The sequence below is a fragment of the Centrocercus urophasianus genome, unplaced genomic scaffold, assembly GCF_019232065.1.
Source record: "Centrocercus urophasianus isolate 14NV4802_14NV808 unplaced genomic scaffold, USGS_Curo_1.0 seq_13, whole genome shotgun sequence".
Classification (NCBI taxonomy): Eukaryota; Metazoa; Chordata; class Aves; order Galliformes; family Phasianidae; genus Centrocercus; species Centrocercus urophasianus.
Genome location: NW_024884475.1, coordinates 32,196,752 through 32,215,617, shown reverse-complemented (window position 1 = coordinate 32,215,617; position 18,866 = coordinate 32,196,752). Strand labels below are relative to the sequence as shown.

General features: G+C 40.0%; 1 protein-coding gene across 1 annotated transcript in view; it reads left to right on the top strand.

Annotated features, from left to right (window-relative positions):
* ELOVL6 (ELOVL fatty acid elongase 6) overlaps nt 1–18,866 on the top strand; it is a 65,714-nt gene that overhangs the window by 36,024 nt on the left and 10,824 nt on the right. Inside the window, exon 2 of the mRNA XM_042811510.1 lies at nt 7,028–7,159. Coding sequence (XP_042667444.1) covers nt 7,028–7,159 — 132 coding nt within the window. The remainder of the gene's footprint in view (nt 1–7,027; nt 7,160–18,866) is intronic.

The window sequence follows — 18,866 nt, the reverse complement described above, 5'->3', positions numbered from 1 at the left end:
CTGGTAGTTGTTTTCCAGGTGGCCTGATTTTTCTTCACTGATGCATGATGGAAATGATTCCTTTATTTCCTTTTCAGCTCAAATATCTTTTTTGTGAGCTCTGTTGTCCCCCTCCTCCTTCACAGAGCCATGAGCTTTTACAGGCTTTGAAAGTAAGTCGTTTTACTCTGCAGCTCTACTACAGAGATCTCACTGGCACCAATATTTCTTTTTAATCAGACCTGAGCCACAAAATGGCATTGCTGGCCTGCTCAGGTCCATCTGTCTGGGTCTCAGCCTTTAGATGAGGAGTAGAAGTGTAGTGAGGTCATTCTAATTTGTTATGCTTTTCAGGCATCCCTTCAGCTTGATTTCCTCAAGGAGAATTTAATTTTTTCCAGCACTGAAAGAGTTACAAAGTGATCCTGTCCATAAGGTGGTCCCCGAGCCTGACATATAAAGGCTTATTTGTACATGGCTTGTGGCTGCCCTGTTTCTAAGGCTACGCTCTGCTCCAGAGGAGAATCCTGTGTCTCTTTTGACTGTGAACGTGCTCAGAAGTGTTTTGTTTGTTTGTGTTTTGCAATCCAGTAGCAGTTGAGGCAACATCATTTTGAGGTAGTATTGCAGAAGGCTGAAAGGAAGCAACATTTGCTGGAACGTCTTTTAAGTGAGACTGAAAAACTTGCTAGCAATCACTGCATTTTTCATGTTTTAGGGTTTTTTTATTTTGTTTTGTGGTTTTGTTTTTTTTTTTTCCTACTTTTAACAGCTGCTTTTTTAAATTATTATTTTTATTCTCGATATTTTGGGGGATTCAAAAGTCACTGTTTCCAAGGGTATTTAGAAGCTGCACTTGCACTGAAAGAGATAGCTGACCTGCATATGCTGCATATGCAGGGATATACGTAGTGTTAGCAAAATCTGGCTAATCTGTTATTTCCAGTGTTGCATCATGTCCTGTCAAATAAAGAAATGTCTGTCCCCAGAGCACTGACTAAAGCAGCACTTGTCTATATAAATAACATTCAGAAATTGCTGCGAGGGGTCTTGCTGGATCTGTAGGTCTTACATTGATGTAATACTTAAATATAAATTCATTAAATTTTGTAATCATTGATTGTTTCGATCAGATGAAGCAGATGAAAGGAGTGGGGCAATAGGAGATCTAGTTATTTTCAAGCTGTGTCTGTATAACATAACTTCACTTGTATCATCATTAATTGCTTTCAGGTGACAGCTGGAGCAGCTTTAACCAGGAGAGATGTAGGTCAGTAGTCCCCAAGTTCACTTGCTGTTGAGCTTGTTTATTAGCTCCAGGTTTTTTATTGTAGAGGCCAGAGGTTTAAATTTGCATTGATGAAATTAAGAGTGAAAGTACTGTAACTTTTCATCAGAGCTTCAGTGCTCTGACCTACATCGGCTTCTCTGCTCTCTGTCATCTCTCCAGCAGCTGCCTAAAGGCCTACCAAAGCCTGGTGGGTCCAGGGAGACACTGCTTTCATCACCTCTTATAACCATTACAATTCTTAGCATTACATAGGTGCGTATCAAAGGGATATAATGAGTTTAGCCAAGCTTCCCATTGGAGAGGAAGCTTCTCTGACTACATCAGCAGCCATGAAGACTCAAGACCCTTAACAGGGCCAAGGATGGTCATTATTTTGCCAGTACATTCCTATCGGTCAACTTGTAGTTCTAACGCTGTAAATATTGGGCCATTATAGTAATTATTTATGGTCAGCATCAGCAGTGAGGTCAGATGCTGGCCTGTCCTTAAGGAAGAATGGAGACGCTGGAGATATGTACATGGACTTTAGCAGAGGCTGAATGCTGTCACCTGGGATATCAGTAGAATGTGAGGACATCCAGCCTGCCAGGCTGAGATTTCCATTGCTGTGCTAGGTAAAGACACCCAGAAGACTGCCATCACTGCAAGCACACTGTCACCTACTATCTCTGCTAGGAGGGTCCCTGTTCACAGCACAACTTACAAGTGGAGGAAGTCTGGGACAGATCCCAGGATAAAGCTGATTTGTCTTCAGAGATAATAAACTTCTGGCAACTGGTTTCAATGCCCACAGTTCTGTGGATTTTGTTTTCTGCATTGCTTTCCACTTGAAGAATAATTTTTCTCTCATGACATTGCAGATATTTATGATTGTAGCTTACATGCTTTAAGGGTTTGTAGTTTCTTTCATTAAGCTTATAAGATTATAAAGACCAAGGGATTTCATATTCTTCACAGTTGAATTTGACTACTCTATCTAAAACATTTGTCCATGAATTTTAACTTCATTTTAGCACCTTTACACCTCCCTAACATTTCCTCTACAAAAGGAAAGCAAATTATAAGGTTTCCCATTGTTGTTTTCTTCCCTAGCTGCATTCACTTTAGTTTGTGTCTGATAAGGACGGTGTGGCCCCTCACTCCCTGACCTTACCTCCTCAGGAGCAGTGCCCACACAGGCTGGTGATGGGGAATGAATCTGTAGGCAGGCATCCAGCTGGATCACAGATGCTTGTGATTTTTGCGGTAAGCCACAAAAAAAGTTCAGTTCCCTTTAAACCAGGCTGCTTTTCCATGGATTTGAGCCTGTGGATTGAGGATGCAGCTTCTGGGTGTTGATAATGCCATAAATGTGTTGATGGATATAAGATCCCAGTGAAAAGGCAGCTGTGGGGATAGTGGACCCTGCCTGGGACTTGTTCTCTGACTCCTCTTCTCTTGCCCCTGGCAGAGGGGTGCATGGGGAGTTGCCCTAGCTGCTGGGATGGACAGCCTTCACATACCCCGCAGTGCCCCTCACAAGGGAGTTGAAGGTCTGAGCACTCCTTGAGAGGCAAGATTTAGAAATCAGATGATCATTCTGAGATGTATCCCTGTTTACACTCCAGTAGCCTGTGACGTCAAAGAGCGTCATTGGTGAGTCACCTATCCGCATGTCTGACTCGTCCTGGCTGCTCTAAATATAAATGTCAAAAGATGGTTAGGCTGTAGGAGTAAATTGGTCTGTGTTGCCATGTGCATTTCGGGCTGGTCTTCATCTTCTGCATTTCACTTTTTCTCCATTATAAGGGCTGATTTGGTCAATGGGAAACAAAGGCAGCAGCGCCAGCTCTCATACTATGTTTCCATGCACACATCTGATACATCACATCTTTTTGTGCTGGCTCTGTCAGGGCTGAATCTGAGAAGAGGGAGAAAATGGGTTGCTTTGACAGTGTTTCTGAAGTAGACACCCTGAGAGACTGTGAAGCATTTTCACACTTATTTTTTTTTTTTTGTACATGCAGAATGTACAATACTTAAACAAGCCTCCAAGAGAAAGTTCCTTTGCTAAAGCTGCTAGCCACTGCTAGTGGACCGCAGTCATGGAGATGCTTGTGTGATTTATGCTGCTCTAGCAGAAATGCTATGTCACAGCCTAAACCAGTGATTGAGCACCTGGTGGGAAGGCAGGACCAACCCAGGGGAGCTCAGGTGCATGCAAGGTGCCTGTGGGACCAGAAGAGGTAGAGCCAGGATCTACTCCTTCCCAGACATCATTTAAGTGCTTGCTGCACTTGGGCTTGTCCTTAATTGCTACAGCTGAAGACTTTGCTACCCCAGTATTATCACTGTACTTTCCATCACGTTATGGTGTTACACTTGTTTTAGGCTCTCAAGGTTGAAGTTTCAATAATAAACACAACTGGTTTCTCTGTTGAAAGCTGGGAGAAGCAGGTAAGGAAAGTGTCATGTCTTTCATCTTACTAAGCATTTGGATTTTTTTGTATGTGTATGTTTCTTTTTAGTGAAATGTGTATTTTTTGTAAAGTAAACAAAATGTTGATGAAGAATGCCACAAGAAAAACATCAGGACCCTGAAATTGCCTCTGCTTTGGCTATTGGGATATGGTTGGGTTTTTTTTCACTTGTTGCCTTTAACTGCTTATGCAGAAGTGGTAATGAATTTAAGAATGAGCTCTGTGTGTGGAAAGTAAATAGATCTTTATAAAAAGCATGTCTAAAAAGCTATGGAAGGTAAATCGAAGCAGATAGCCCTGCTTCACTTTACTGTACCCCTGCTGAGTGATGTAATAGGGCTAATTCTGTGTTACCTTATAGAGAGTAATTCAAAGATCAATGAAGGTTGTCGTTTGTGTATTTCTGTGAGAATTTCCTTAACCATTAAAGAAAATCCTTCGAAAGTATTAAATTTTATATATCTATATCAGTTTCCTCGTTAGTATCAGAAAGCTCTATAACAATGAAAAAGAATAAGAAATCAGAATAAGAAAGTGACAACAGTACATCTGGGCTGCAAACACCTCGTTGGAGGCACTGCAGTGTTTAGAGTAATCTCACTTCCACTTCACATCACAGATGCCAGAATGGCTCGTGCTGCTGTATGTGAGACTCATCACGAGGCCTTGGGCTGTTATTTTTACATGTTATGTCACTTCTTCTCTTTTCAGTGTTCTTAAATCACTTTTTTCTGCCTCTTTCTTCTCAATTTTGCTTCTTTTCCTTCTCTTCTTTCCTGTTGCCTCTAACAGGCAGCAAATCTAATGAAGGGCGTGAGCCTCTGGACAGTGTAGAAGTATGCAAACCTTCTATAAAAAATAAAATCTCTGTTTGATTTACACAATGCAGAGGGTCAGTCAAAAACTGTAGGCTGTGTTCCAGCTGAAGGTAGTACCTGCCCCTGCTTTAGAATTTTTATGAGACAGTGACCGAAGCCCTTTGTGCAGCATTGGCAGCCTGAGTCTATTAGCATGCATTTAGGTGAGGGGTGCCACCTGCGTTTTCAGCCTTTCCCTTTTCATAGGAATGTCCAGATGGAGCAGGGCATCTTACAGCTCGTCTAGAAAATTCCTCTGCCTCCCTTCTCGGGGAACAAGCTGGCAACTTTCTACAGCAAGACATGAAGTTGTATTCAGTATAGATAGTCCCCGAAGTCTGAAAATGTAGGAAGGTGGGAGACAACTGTGAGAAACAGACATGTCAGAAAAATGTGGAGGATTTGGCAGCCTTGTCTTTATGTCTGCTGTGTTACCCTGAAGAACAGTGTTGACTACAAACACATGAACATGCTAGCATTGAATTTAATGGATGTAAGTCTGCCAGAGTTACTTGGGGTTTGGATTTTTTCTAAGCTTCAAGGTTGTTGTTATTGTCCTGCTTTACTTAGTGTCTCTACAGATAGCAGTAATGAAAAGTTGCAGTGCTGTTGAATGAACCCAAAATTCTGTCTTTAAAAAGCCTCATTTGGTATGAGCTCGCTTTGACTGAAAGCGCATCAGAAATAATTGAGTGCTGTGAGATTGCTGTTGCTTTGTATCTCCAGTCTAGGAACCAGTCTGTAGTTATGAACCTCTCATGAATGTTTATAACAAAATTATTGCTAGGAGGCTGGGTAATATCAATCTAATTCTTTTTAACAGATTAGTAAGAGTACATACTTCTGCAATTCCTTTATAACTGTATCACTTGGACTAACCAGTCCTTTATCCACTATTATGCTGCAGAGTGTGGAAAATTCTAAGACCTTTGGCTGAAAAAAGTAGGAGTTATCAAAAGTCATTAGGAGTCATCAAAAATAAAAATAAAATGCATTCAAAGTCAAACTAATCCTCATTCAGTATTGTTCTTCTCTCTGTAGGAAATAAGTGTTGCCTCACTCCTTGTCTGAAACAGCTTCCAGCTGCTCTCTGCATCACATAATGCAAGCAGTCACACCTCATGTGTAGTACTGCCAGCACCAAGCTGTGTGCAATGGGAATGCTGTTTGCAGTCACTGCAGACAATGCTGAACTCATTAAGAAGCTAGTAAAGTGACCTAAAATTAATCTGTTCTAATTAGTGTAATCTGGCTGTTGACCTCATTCAGCTGACTGAACTCACAAGAAATAATGTCAGTAATAAGGACTAAAATGAAATATCACTTAGTGTGAATTATTATGGTGTATCTTGCGAGGAAGGAAGAAGTCCAGTACAGTTATGAAGACCACAGTGTTCCTCCTTCCTGTGTCAGAAGGGACGTGAGATCTTGTTGCTTGCCATCACCTTTCCTGGGATATTGATAAAATAGTTTGTGTGTGTCTTTCCTTTAGGGATTCAGAAAGAGCCAGCACCTCCTGATGCAAAGCCATATTCCACTGATATTATTGTATATAATTGTAGCTTTTGTAGAAAAGAATCTGCTCCTAAATATAGCCACCCAGTCAGGCCACCATTAGAGCTGTATGTTAATGGTGTTTTACTCTGCATAATATAGTGATGTATGGAAAAAAAATCCCAGACTGAGTCCATTTCTGACATCCAGTGGTTGATTTGCAATGAATTGTAGTACCAGAGTTCAAATGCTTGCTGATTATTGCTGAGCTGGGCTACTGTCAGGCATTTTAAAAAATAAGGCTTGCAGTTTAACCAGTATCACTGAAGTTCCTCACTGCAGAGCCCTGCGTGACCTTTCAGCACATTCACTGGAGTTCCCACAATGGCAATTGTAAGCAAGGCATGACATAGCATCATTGCAGCTTAATGGGGCTATTGACTTCTTGCATCTGGCCCTGGTAGGAGAGCCATACTGCCTGGAAATGTTCAAGATCTTTAAGCATTTCGTAGTAAGAAACAGTGGGAAACAAAATTGCCAAGTACCAGGAAATAGGATATGAAAATAACAAACAAATCACAAAACCTCATGAAGCACTCACCTCGTGCTGGTAGAAGGTAGAGGTCTGCATGAGCTCTCTAGTGTCTGTTCTGATCTTCACAGAAGATCTGTCTTTGTAAACCAAGAAAGACAGCTAAATGTGGCTGTCCTTTTGGGCAGAACTACCCCAGGATCAATTTTGCTTGAAGTAATACCTGGACCTATGTGCCATTGTGTAGATTCATACAGGAACAGAAATCTCCACTGGGCTGTGGCAATGTCTTCTGCAGAGTTTCCTTTCAAGGAAACATATAAGTTCTTGGTACTTATGTCCAGGTGTGACTGCTATCTATCTGATACTAATTCAGTTCTTAACAGGTGTTTTTTTGTTTGTTTTTGTTTTGCAGGAAGAAATCTTTTCTATTTTCAGCACTGTACGCTGCCTTCATATTTGGTGGTCGGCACCTTATGAATAAACGAGCAAAATTTGAACTGAGGAAACCACTAGTGCTCTGGTCCCTGAGCCTTGCTGTCTTCAGGTAGGCATTCCTTCTCATCAACTGCTTTCAACAGTAGTCTCTGAAAAGGGTTTTGGTTTTGTGAGGTTTAACGGCAGTGCTAGTATGGCAACAAACTTGCTCAGAAGTGGCCTTTCTTTAGTGCTGCTCCCCAAGGTTGTGTCCTGATCCAGTCCTCACAATTTGAATGGTCCCCTTTGACTTGCCAGATCATACAGCATTCAGAGAGGGGAGAAATCAGCACTATTCTTGGAGAGCAAAGGTGAAAAAGAAAGGGAGGACGGGAGAAAAAGCATGAGTCATTGAATCATTTGCAATAAATTTACCATGCAAACTACAAATGGAAATAAATGAATTAAGACGCCAGTCTTGTTCTGATTTGCTAGTTGGCATTACATTTATATGGCTGCATATATGGAATATTTAATTGAGGTTCTGACCTCTATTACAGTGAGATAAACCTGGGCCACTGTGACTGAGATCTGAATTTGGTTTCTGGTTATTCCATCAGAAGTGAAGAGCTTACAAATACAGCAAATGGGTGGCTCCAAAGCAAAAAGGCTCTGTTTTAGTGATGGACAGCTCTAGATGTGTGTTTCTTGTATATCACTGAGTATGGGGAAATCAGGTTCGCATTCTTGATAATTTACATAGTATAGAAAAATTTGTAAACAAATATCTAACACTGATACCAGTGTCTTTTTCTAGTATCAGTATAATAATTACTGATTTGAATAGTTCACAAGTACAGAAAGCATGTTTGCGTACTGAGCAGCCATGAAGGCTGAATTATTTTTCACAGGATGGGAGTATTTTAGGCTGAGAGTTTCTAAAGATTAAATCAAAGCAGAAATAGAGAAGTCTGATTATTTTGCCTTCTTATGTTTATTTCCTTTCTTCTCAGAATCCACACTGGCATTTCCTAAAACTCTGGCGAGGAAAAATAAATTACGTTTTTCACTTATTTCATTCAGCTGGAATGTTCTACCTGTAGAACTTCAAACTACGTTTGCTTGATTTTAATCATTTAAAGATTCCTAAAATAATAATAATAATAAGATAAAAAGCTTTGAGCGTTCTGGGGTAACTTTGAGAGCAATTTCTAACACTGAAAATTTACTGTTTTTGTTTTATGGCCTTTGGTGCTGTGCTTCCGTCTATGTGTCTAACATTTTGTTGTTACTGTACACAATTGTCATCTCTTGGTGAGGTTCAGCAACTGCTGAATTGCTTCTTAGGTGACACGTCATTTGTGAATCAGTTTGTAAAGTGATCTTTAGCCAGTTGGATCCCTAAGTATATATTCCAATTATACTTTGTTATTGAGCATAGCCAGTAGAAAGAAGCTGACGTATGCAGAGAGGTTGTAGTTTATTTCCTGACCTGCAGGCAGGACACACAACTTCATAACTGTGCTTCAAAGAGGGTCACTGGCATGATTTTTAAAATCACGTTGTTTTGGGGTTGACTCTATGGCTGACATGCATAGTATGGGGCTTGTAAGCAATTTCACTGATTAGTTAGTTCTCAAAAACAAAGCAATGCGGTAATCAACAAATAGCAGTGTGCGCTATGGTGTGAAAGTGCTGTGTGGGTGGACTGAGAACATTCAGACTTTGAAATCAACATGTTCATTACTTGATAGCTGGAGTTTTCCATCGTAATCATATGAAATAGCTAATGCACAGTCTGTAGTAGCTGATGGGGAAGTCTGCGTGAAATCTAAAATGTGGCTTTCACCTTTGTGAAACGTCATGTTGCCAGAATGAACACTCCAGAGTCACTCCCAACTTTATTGACTCTGTAGCCAGCTGTACTAGACTTTGACTGCCATAAACTTTACAAGGAACTTGAATTTTACTTTCCAAGAGACTTTTTTTCTGGCTCCTTTCATGACGAGGTGTTTCATTTGCACATGCTTGATCTGAAAGATATTTCTGCTTCCTCTGAAGGTGAACTTGGATAGATTTAGATGCTGTTGTTTTACTTATTACAGATCCAGGAAAATAGTCTTCAATTTTAAAAAGTCTTCCTCGTTAGCTTTATGGGCTGTTGAAATACTATGATTTTTACAATACCTTTAGGAAATGCTAAGTAATGTACTTCTGTTGTGAGCAGTTATAGTGAGGAAGAAAAGCCTGCCTAGAGAGCCCTCAGTATTTTCCTCAGCCTCAAGGTCAGAGCAAGACTTTTTTCCAGAGTCCTTGTTTATCTCTCTGCTAGCACTCCTACCATTTTTACCGACTTCAAATATCCTCAGAAATAGTAACACTTAGCAGAGGCTGGAAAAATTGTGTTCTGGACTTAAAAAAACAAACAAACAAACAAAAAAAAGCCCATGAAATTGCTTGCCAGGCAATGACATGGCCTTCCTTCACAATGTATCCTGAGCGCCTTGCTCTTGCCAAGATCCTTTAAATGTGGTAGCAGCTACTGTAGGAAACCTGCTACGCCTATAAATAAACAAAACAAGCTACAACACCCTGCTGAGCTTGCTAAGCATTCGGGGAGTTTGGTAAGAGTAAGTTTTGTGTCAACACTGGCAGCCAGCAGGATCTGAGAGACAGAAAAGCTGCTTTATTTCCCTTTGGAAGCATCAACTAGTTTCGAACATTTTGTCTCTGGGATAAAGTTACTGCTTCTATGTGAATACCTCTGTGAAGGCAGTGACAATAAATCTTGCTTTTCACTTTGAAACCACTGTGAAAACATGATCTTCTGAAGTCTTTTGCTGATGAATTAGTTTGGGATGTTTTTCTTGGGTTCTTTTCCTTTTCCTTCTAGTAGATTTGTTGATCTGTTTCAAGCACTGAAGACATTGTTTTGTGGCATGACATGGTTTCAGTCTTTTTTTTTTTTTTTCCTTCCATTTTATGCACTTCATTCACAGCCAGTTGGTTGTGCACTGAGGTCCTGTGGGAGCAGCTCCGTGCTGTTCTTTGTCAACAGGATCCCACTGTTTGTTTTTCAGACTTATAAGACCCCAAAGAAACTGTTGCTGATTCACCTGCATGTCAAAATGACAGCCATGTAATTAAGAAAATTTCCAAGAGTGAAAAATCTACAAAAACACGAGTTTGAATTGCTAGTCCTATGTTTGTGCTCCTTTGAACAAGAAGTTAGGATCATTCATTGACACCAAAGTATTTTTTTAGTTAGCGTATATCAAAAATACTATGTTGGCATCTTAAAAATCAGCAAAGCTGGGACCAAGGGTCTCACAGAAGGATGTGTAATCATTAATTCATGGTTTCATTACATCTCAGCTGGATTTTTGTTCTTCTTTTTATGGGCCTTAGAGTGTGTGTGTGGGTAGCAAGGAGCTCACACAAGGGTTTGATTGCCTTACCTTCGCAGAAGACAGTGGCATGGCACTGTTTTCAGTCACTCTCCATCCTTAAAGGGCTCCCAGCAGAAGAATCAGTGTTAGGATGCTGACTAATAATAGCAAAATGTTGTTTTCCTTAAGGAACACAATCCCATCAATAGAAGAGAGAAGGAAACTAAAGCATCCGTTGTGGTGCAGTTGTATGCAAGGAGGAAGAGAGAAGCTAAGTCTGATTGTGACTGGAGGCATGATTTGTCTTTATTTGGCCAGACTACTCATTCGTAAAGTTGCTATCGTTATTTGAGGATGTGCAGATTCTAATACAGCTTCAGCTGTGCTTTGTAGCAGAGGCTGATGTCAGTAGAGGGTATACGTATGTCATTCTTCCTGGGAAATACTTTCTCTTCAAGAGGCTGAAATGGTGTGAATGGCCACTAACTGTCTTCCACAAAGCCTCAGAAATGAAATATTCCAGTAGCAACTTATTTTGTATTTGAAAGACACAGCCAAAGTATCTCACTGGAAGAAGGTTACTCACTTTTCTTTTGTGAGACTGCTGTAATGGATTTGTTTCCACAAGCACAGCAGCATTTTGTAGAATCATAGGATCACTCAGGTTGGAAAAGACTTTAAAGATCATTGAGTCCAACCACGACCTAACCATACTACCCTAACTAACATCCCTCTGCTAAATCATGTCCCTGAGCACCACATCCAAATGGTTTTTAAACACATTCAGGGATGGTGATGCAACCGCCTCCCGGGGAGCCTATTCCAGTGCTTAACAACCCTTTCTGTGAAGAAGCATTTCCTGATATCCAACCTAAACTTACCCTGGCACAACTTGAGGCCATTTCCCCTCAACCTGTCACCAGTGAGAAAAGACCAATCCTGCTCTCTCTGTAAGCACCTTTCAGGTATTGAAAGAAAGCAATAAGGTCTCCCTTCAGCCTCCTTTTCCCTGGAGTAAACAGCTCCAGTTCCTTCAGTCAGAAAGAAAGGTATGCACTGGTTCTGCAGATTGCTCCCAACAAGATAATCCAAAATAAATCATTATATCTGCAGCTCAGTCCTGAGATGAGCTGAACTGAAAGGACTGAACATAACTTTAAAAACAGGAGTCCAATTGCTTGTATTTGGGACTCTGAAATACCTTCTAGTTATGATGCCTATGCACAAGACAGTTGATGAAAACTCACTGAAATTTCCATCCAGTCCCAAGGTCTGCCATTCACCACAGAGATTAAAACACAACTTTATTTCATATGTTGCTGAACAGCCCATTAAAATCTTAAAATACTCTGAAATTGTATATAGAGTCTGAAAATGCATTTAAAGAGAACATAAATTAATGAAAAGACCAATATTTGCCAAATAGTATTAAAGTTAATAAGTAGCATTTAAGGTGAATTAATTATCTTCTCTCTTTTAAACTTGAAAGCAAGGGAATTATATTTGAGAAGCATTGATATTCTCAACATGAGATTGTTCAGAACCCAAATATCTACTTAATGATTTATTTCAATTGAGCCATGCTCATCTATATAGACTTAACCGGTTTTCTTATTTAAAAGATATTGGGAGCATCTTTTAGTTACCGTTTTGGAACCAAAGTTGAAAGCTGGATGAAAAGCAGGAGTTCAGAATGGTTGGAAAGAAGGCAAATCCTTGAGACTTAATAGTTGTAATCCCAAGAGTGAAATGCATACAGTGCTATGCAATGTGCATTTATAAATTGCAGAACAAATGCTATCTGCAATTAAAATAACAGCGTAAAGGTGGAAGAAACATACGGACTAGGAGCAATAAAGTCCTATCAGGAAGGCATGCCCAATATATATGTTATTTATTCTAAATAAGAAGAGTATCTCATGACAAACATCTTCATTCCCAGAACTGTGTTTGAAGCCACATGAGACCTAGCTAATGCAACTTTACAGGAGATGCAGATAGCATTGGCTAAACAATTCCTGTTAAAATTGCTTTCTTTGGAATCACAGAATCGCCAAGGTTGAAGAAAACCTCTAAGATCATCCTGTTCAACCACCCACCTATCACCAATATTTCCCACTAAACTATGTTCCTCAGTACAGCATCTAAACATTTCTTGAAAACTTTTCTTGGCAGCCATTAAATTTAGCACAAAAGTGGGCTTCCTTTCTTTAAAAAAGTGGATTTTTTTTCCTATTTGTTTGTTTTGGTAACTGGAAAACCAAATGTAGAGTGAATGCAGTGCGTTATTTGGAAACTACTTGTAGCACCCATTCGGCACTGCTGTCCCCACTCAAAATCAGGGAGAGTGTTGACCCTCTGTAACTCCAAATTGCATCTTTCTCATGCAGTCACCTTGCCCCAGCCCATGGCAGCTGGTTTCTCTCAACACACTGACAACTGTATTGGGAGAGTAATGAACCGAGCCTGTGTAAGCAGATCACGGTTTAGCTAAGACACCACCATGTGACAAGTGTAAAATGTTCTTTCTAAGGTATTCTTCTAAGCAGGTGAGCTTCCTCGTGCCTATGGCACTCCACACCTTCCCTGTATTGCTCCATCCCTGGCAGACTTGCTGGGCCGCCTGCAGGAGTGCTGAGCTGGAAAGGGAGATCAGTGACTCCAGACCTGTAGCTGCCATTTAATTTATGACTCTGGGCATCTCATTACAGCTGTATTATGACTTTTAGCTTCTTTAAGCCTTCTTTATTCAGTCAAATGCTAGTCTTTATCTGTAACTTAGATTTTGCTTGAGTTGTTACCTGCCTGTTTTATAGCTTTAGTGATTGCTGGTTCCATTGGGTGGCTTGATTATCTGCTAAATCTTTTACTATATTATATTTTGGCTTTATTTGCCCAGGATAATTTCAGTCTCCTGAATACATACGTTTCAATGCTACACATGGCAGTCACTTTGCCAACTTGATACATTTGATCCTATAAGTATCTTTAAATTATCCTGCAGAAATGATATGTCACTTTTTTCAGATTATCATTTAAACCACTGGAATATTAGTTATTCTAAAATTTTCTTGAGATAACATTGGATGCTGAGAATAATTTTAGTGATGACATAGGAACAAGTGCAAATGCTCCTAAAGCATTCATTAAAGATTGCTTAAGAGGTACATTGTGCTTATGGATCCTCGTGGGCTGCTTTAGAGATCCTTAGATGAATTCCTTAATTCTTACGAGATTTTGCACCAAATGCAGAGCTTAAGCAGAAAATTGATTTTTTTTTTTTTTTTCTTTAAGCATCTTAGCCACAATTTAAAGTTGCTGAAGTGAATATCTGAGAACTAAGAAATAGTTCTCAACAGAAAATTGCCTCACTGTATATACAGCCTTTGCAGGGTGCTGGGGCTCTTCAGCAGCAGCCAGAATCCAGTTATTATTTAGTGATGGAAGAGTGAGTTATTGCTTGAGAAATTACAGCTTTCATTAAGAAATAGTGTTTCTGCAAGTCCAGTGTGCCAGGTGGTCAGAGACCACTGTTAGGTAACAGCAACATTGAGGGGCAAAGAATAGATGACGGGTAATTACTATTGATTGGGTTGTAGCTGACTCTTTGGAAGTCAGATGAAATAGAGGGATATGTAGGTGGAGCTGGAAAACTGTTTTTCATTCTTTGCAAGAAAGCAATTAAATGTTTTTCAGTGTCGTATGGTGTCTTTGTAAGCAAATTCTGCTGTTCTCTCATGTTTCTTTGTGATGACCAAGCATAACTGTTATAAAAACTATTCATAAGAATCTGATGCTGGCATTTTTTTTCTGTGGCTCTTTGTAAGCAGGACAAGCTCCTCTACCAGCCTACACTGTGGGGCTGCTTTGTTTTTGAACTCTGCTCCTCAGGATTGCCTGAGCATAGCTAATCCCAGTTGTAAAGAAGGCAGGTGTGGGATCAAACTGCATTTCCTGGAGGAAGAATTCAGGTTTGGTGAAGTACAGAAGACAGTAGCTGTCGCAGATTGATTTTTATCCACGGATAAATAAGCTTTTCCAAGAGCAATTGCAGCAATTGGTAGAGGTGTTGAACTTGCTCTTTAGCAAGAGAGAATCAGATGGATTTTACACTACTGTGGCGTTAACACGATTAAAATTGCTCAATGACAGCATCTGTTGATCCGGAGCCCCGCGGAGATGTCACTGTTTGGGATGCTCAATGAGGTCCCTGGAGAGGAAAGAAAATAAGCCTGGTGGTTTTTTTTTGTTATTTGTTTGTTTTGTTTTTCTCCAATTTTGTCAATAAAAAGAGCAAGGTTTTAGGAATCAAGTGAATTGTGACTGGGAAATCTTATGATGAGAGAAGGGTGGAAGGGAGTATCCCCACGTAAAAGCAAGGAGCACAGTATCTACCCTCACTTGAAGCCACAGAGTGAGCTGTCACTTTAACATACCTCCAATTCCTCCATTCCTTCCCAATAATTCATCATGTGGGAAAGTCATAACCACCCAGGCATGAATGCATATGCTTATGGGTATATAAATCTGCATAAATGATATATTATTTCTTAGAGCCATGTAAAATATTTGCACAATTTTTAAATCACTCTGAGCTGGCCTGGCTTCAGGTTTGGTCCCCACTGAAAACTCAGACGATTTGCATTGAAAAGCTTGCTGGAGAAACATCTGGGTCAGATACAGCAAGCAGGTCTGAAATGCAAGGTTTATGTGTGAGAGGGGTAGAGATGGAAGGGGAATTCTCTAAAGTTTGCTTTGGGGTTTTGATAGGACTGAGCCCAAACCTCAAAGTATGCGGGAACTTAGACAAAGAAAATTATTTGGGCTAAACCAGGGATAAAAACTGCAAAGATCAGCAGAACTTTTGCTTGCACACATGGTACTCAGAGCTAGAGCACCCCATCATCATGCACGTTCAGTACTGCTGACCACTATGTTTTAGCTGAGTGTGGCACTGAGACAAGCATATGTTATTCCTCAACTCCTCCTTCCTTTTTTTTTTTTTTCTTTCCTTTTTTTTTTTTTTTTGGATAATATAGTGGCTTTGATTCCACCCTCCATAAGACTCCATCACCCTCAAAGTGGGCAAGTCGTAAGCTCCATCTGTTCTGGATGGGAGAGGGGAGAGGCTGAGGAGCAGTGGAGCAGTAGGGCGTTAGAAGGAAGGTTTCTCTGCAGGGGGCTTGCCCAATTCTTTGTGTTCTTGCACCCTTGCAGAGCGGGTAACTATTTGTGTCCGTGTGTTTTGGAGGCACCACGACATAGACAGTCCATCTCTAGTTAGCAGATACACCTTCTGGAAGAAAACAAATGTTTCCAAATGATGTGTCCCCTCAGCTGCAGAAGTGGAATTACAGGTTGGAACAAAAGCACCATTTCAAGCTTTCAGGGAGTTCAGGAAGCTAAAGGCACTTATTACCCCAAGTCATGCATGAAAATTGTGCTCTTAATTACAATAGTTACAATTACAATGAAGACTATAGGTACCTTATTGCCTTTCAGGTGCATGAGTTGGAGAAAATGAGTTCTATGTTCTTCCTAAAGCATGAGATTAATGCAAGTGCTGTTCAAAACTGGTTTCATAACCTTTGAAATTGTGTTTTCTAAAGGTGTTCAGATTTCATATGCAAAAGGGATATCATGGAACCAAGCTGTTTTTTCCATACTTTTTACTTGTTCGTGCCAACTGCAAGAAAATAATTAATGGTTTGTTTAATTAAAATATGGGGAAATTGTAGCTAGCATAATTTTTTCCAGTGAAACAGAAACAATATAGAGCCGAAAGGAATTCTACTTAGGTGCACAGCAACATCATGATAGTTGCAAATCCCAGCTTCTGCAAAATCCCCATATTGACTTTAAAATAATGAGCTTTTCTTTTTACTGTGAGAGTTCAGGGTCTGTTTTTGTCCATGCCGGTAGCTGCACCTGTGGCTGGGCTGGCTTGGTTATGTCTTTACTCTTCTTCTTCCTAGACTTGGATAGAAGCCTGTTGAAATGAACTTCCCATGGAATCTCTTGCTGTTGAATGGCATTAAATAGTCACATTTTCTGCTGTTTTATCAAATGAAGTCATTAGCAAAGGAAATCATGAGTTTTTAAGAACATTAACACAGAATTTTCCACCTCACTGGTGTGGTTTTTGTATCTGCATCTGTCACAAGGAGTTGGGCATGGATCAGGATCAACTGCAGGAGGATGGTTTTAAATGCCTGGTTTTCTTCTGGAGTTTACTGTTGCGAGTAAAGGGATCAGCAAGGAGCATAAACAAAGCAACCATGATAATCAGAACAGCAGCAAAAAATACACGAGGAAAAAGAATTCAAATATTTTCTCCTAACATAGAACAGGTTGCTGGGATCTGGTCCTACATAAATCTAGGGGGCAAGACAAAGTGAAATAGAAGCAGGGATGCTCTTAAAACTCATTATACAGGCTTTTGTTGTTTGTGCCTCATGTCCATCTATGTCAAATCAAATCCATGTTTGTATTAGCCTTCTATGTCAAGGAAAAATAGGAGTACAACAAAGTGTGGGGCAAGCATGCATTGCTCTTATCTGGTCTTCTAGCTAAATAAGTTTTCAGCTGTTTGTGTTTCTTGGATAACAGGGCTTTATGAACTTTGACTGTGTCTCTGCTCATTACTCTGTATTTTATGTCCTGAGAGTATGCTGCCAACATATCAGAGGTGCCCATGATGAAAGGGTGATGTTAAGAAGCGTATGTCTATAGACTGTGTATCTTATTTTTTTAATTAATGTCTACAAACCGTTTAAAAATGTAGATTTGCCTGGGGTGATTAAGACAGAGAATTTGTGACTTGGAAGTTTAGGGAGTAGCATTAAAAAATGAGAAAAAAAATTGTGGTAGGTCAGAAAATGCTTTATATGAGGGTCTTTTCTCTGAAAATGCCTCAATCCAGAGCATTTATGTGGATTCTCTAATACAGTTTTCACTTATAGAGTGAGGTCATATGTCCTGCTGAAGTCAAACAGATCTCATGGACAAGGTGCTGAGCCATATGCAATTCATGATGTTGCCCAACATAGCTTGTCCTGGCTCAGGCACAGATTTTGTTTTGACAGGACACTTAAATTTCAGTTTGCCTTACCTCTCAGTCTTTGAAATGGATCAATGCTTAGCCACTTTACAACGCTGTTGCAAGAGTGAACGCCATTAAGGACAGAAATATTCACAGATACAATGCTGAGAGCCTTGGTGATGCCAACACAAAGAAATGCCTGAAGGAAGTTAGGTCTGAACCTGAATGGAATCCAGCTGAAGAACAGCTTTGTTCTTGGCAGATCTTTATACAGACATCTGAGCTAAAGCAATTGCTGGCCTGGATATTGCTGAGGCACTGGTATCTGTGGGGCAGCTCAAGCTGGCAGTGGTAGATTTGATGAGGGGATGGGGTTTTTCTGTGAGGTACTTGGGTCAGCTCTGGGAGATAAAACTGGAAGGTGGTTTGTGTGTGTTTGCCAAGAACAGTCTCTGCAGGGCCAGGTCTCTTTCTTTCCATATCTAACCTTGATGTTGCTCAAAAGCACCTCAGAAATGTTGAAAGATGGCGAAATAACAGCCTGTTTATGTCAGTCTTCTCTGCCATTATAAAAATAACAGTTGGGCTCAGTTTATCTGCCATCATTTGAACAAATGTGCCTCTTGGATTTCAAAGTAACTCACTATTAAAAAGTCTTCTCTTTTAAATGCTTGTGAAATGCCTCGTAAATGTTACACGTGGCCAAATTTCTAGCTAGTATTATTTTTTCCAAAGTTTTCTATAATCTAGTGAATACATTGTCACTGCATATCCTTCACTACCCAAGAGGCTCATGCATTTAGTTGAAAAATGTAACCCTTACTTCAGCAAACCAAACAAAATATTTTTAATCTCCATCTGCAGACGTACGAAATGGCTCTTCTAGTCAGTTATTAATATATTCAAATAAACTAGAAAAAATTTCATGTGTGCTGTCCTTGCACCACATTGACCATTTAGGATGTGGGATGCCAGATCCTTTTCTAGGCTGCTTTTTTTGTGGGATTAGAGTACATGTCCTATTGCACTGACTGAGCTACTTGAGATCCAGATAGGATTCATCAATTCCATGTAGGTCACTGAATGACAGCCAGTTATTTCCCATGTTTTATCTGTAGTTAATTATCAGTTTCTTAGCTTATGGTTGCTCACTGTGCTGCAAGGATGCCATGATTTTGCAATCAGATAGATAGCCTAAAGCAACCTTGTAGTTTTTACACTGTATGCATTCCTGGATTCATCCAATGAAGTTTAAGGGCGATTAGTCAGGAAATGTATTTCTCTTTCAGCCCATGCTTTTTTATGTAGGAAGCTGGTATTTCATGGCAGGTCTTGCCAGTTCCCTCCCTGTAGGGGAACAAATGTCATCTCTGCATACTCTTGAAAGGTTACTGTTATGTTTTTAA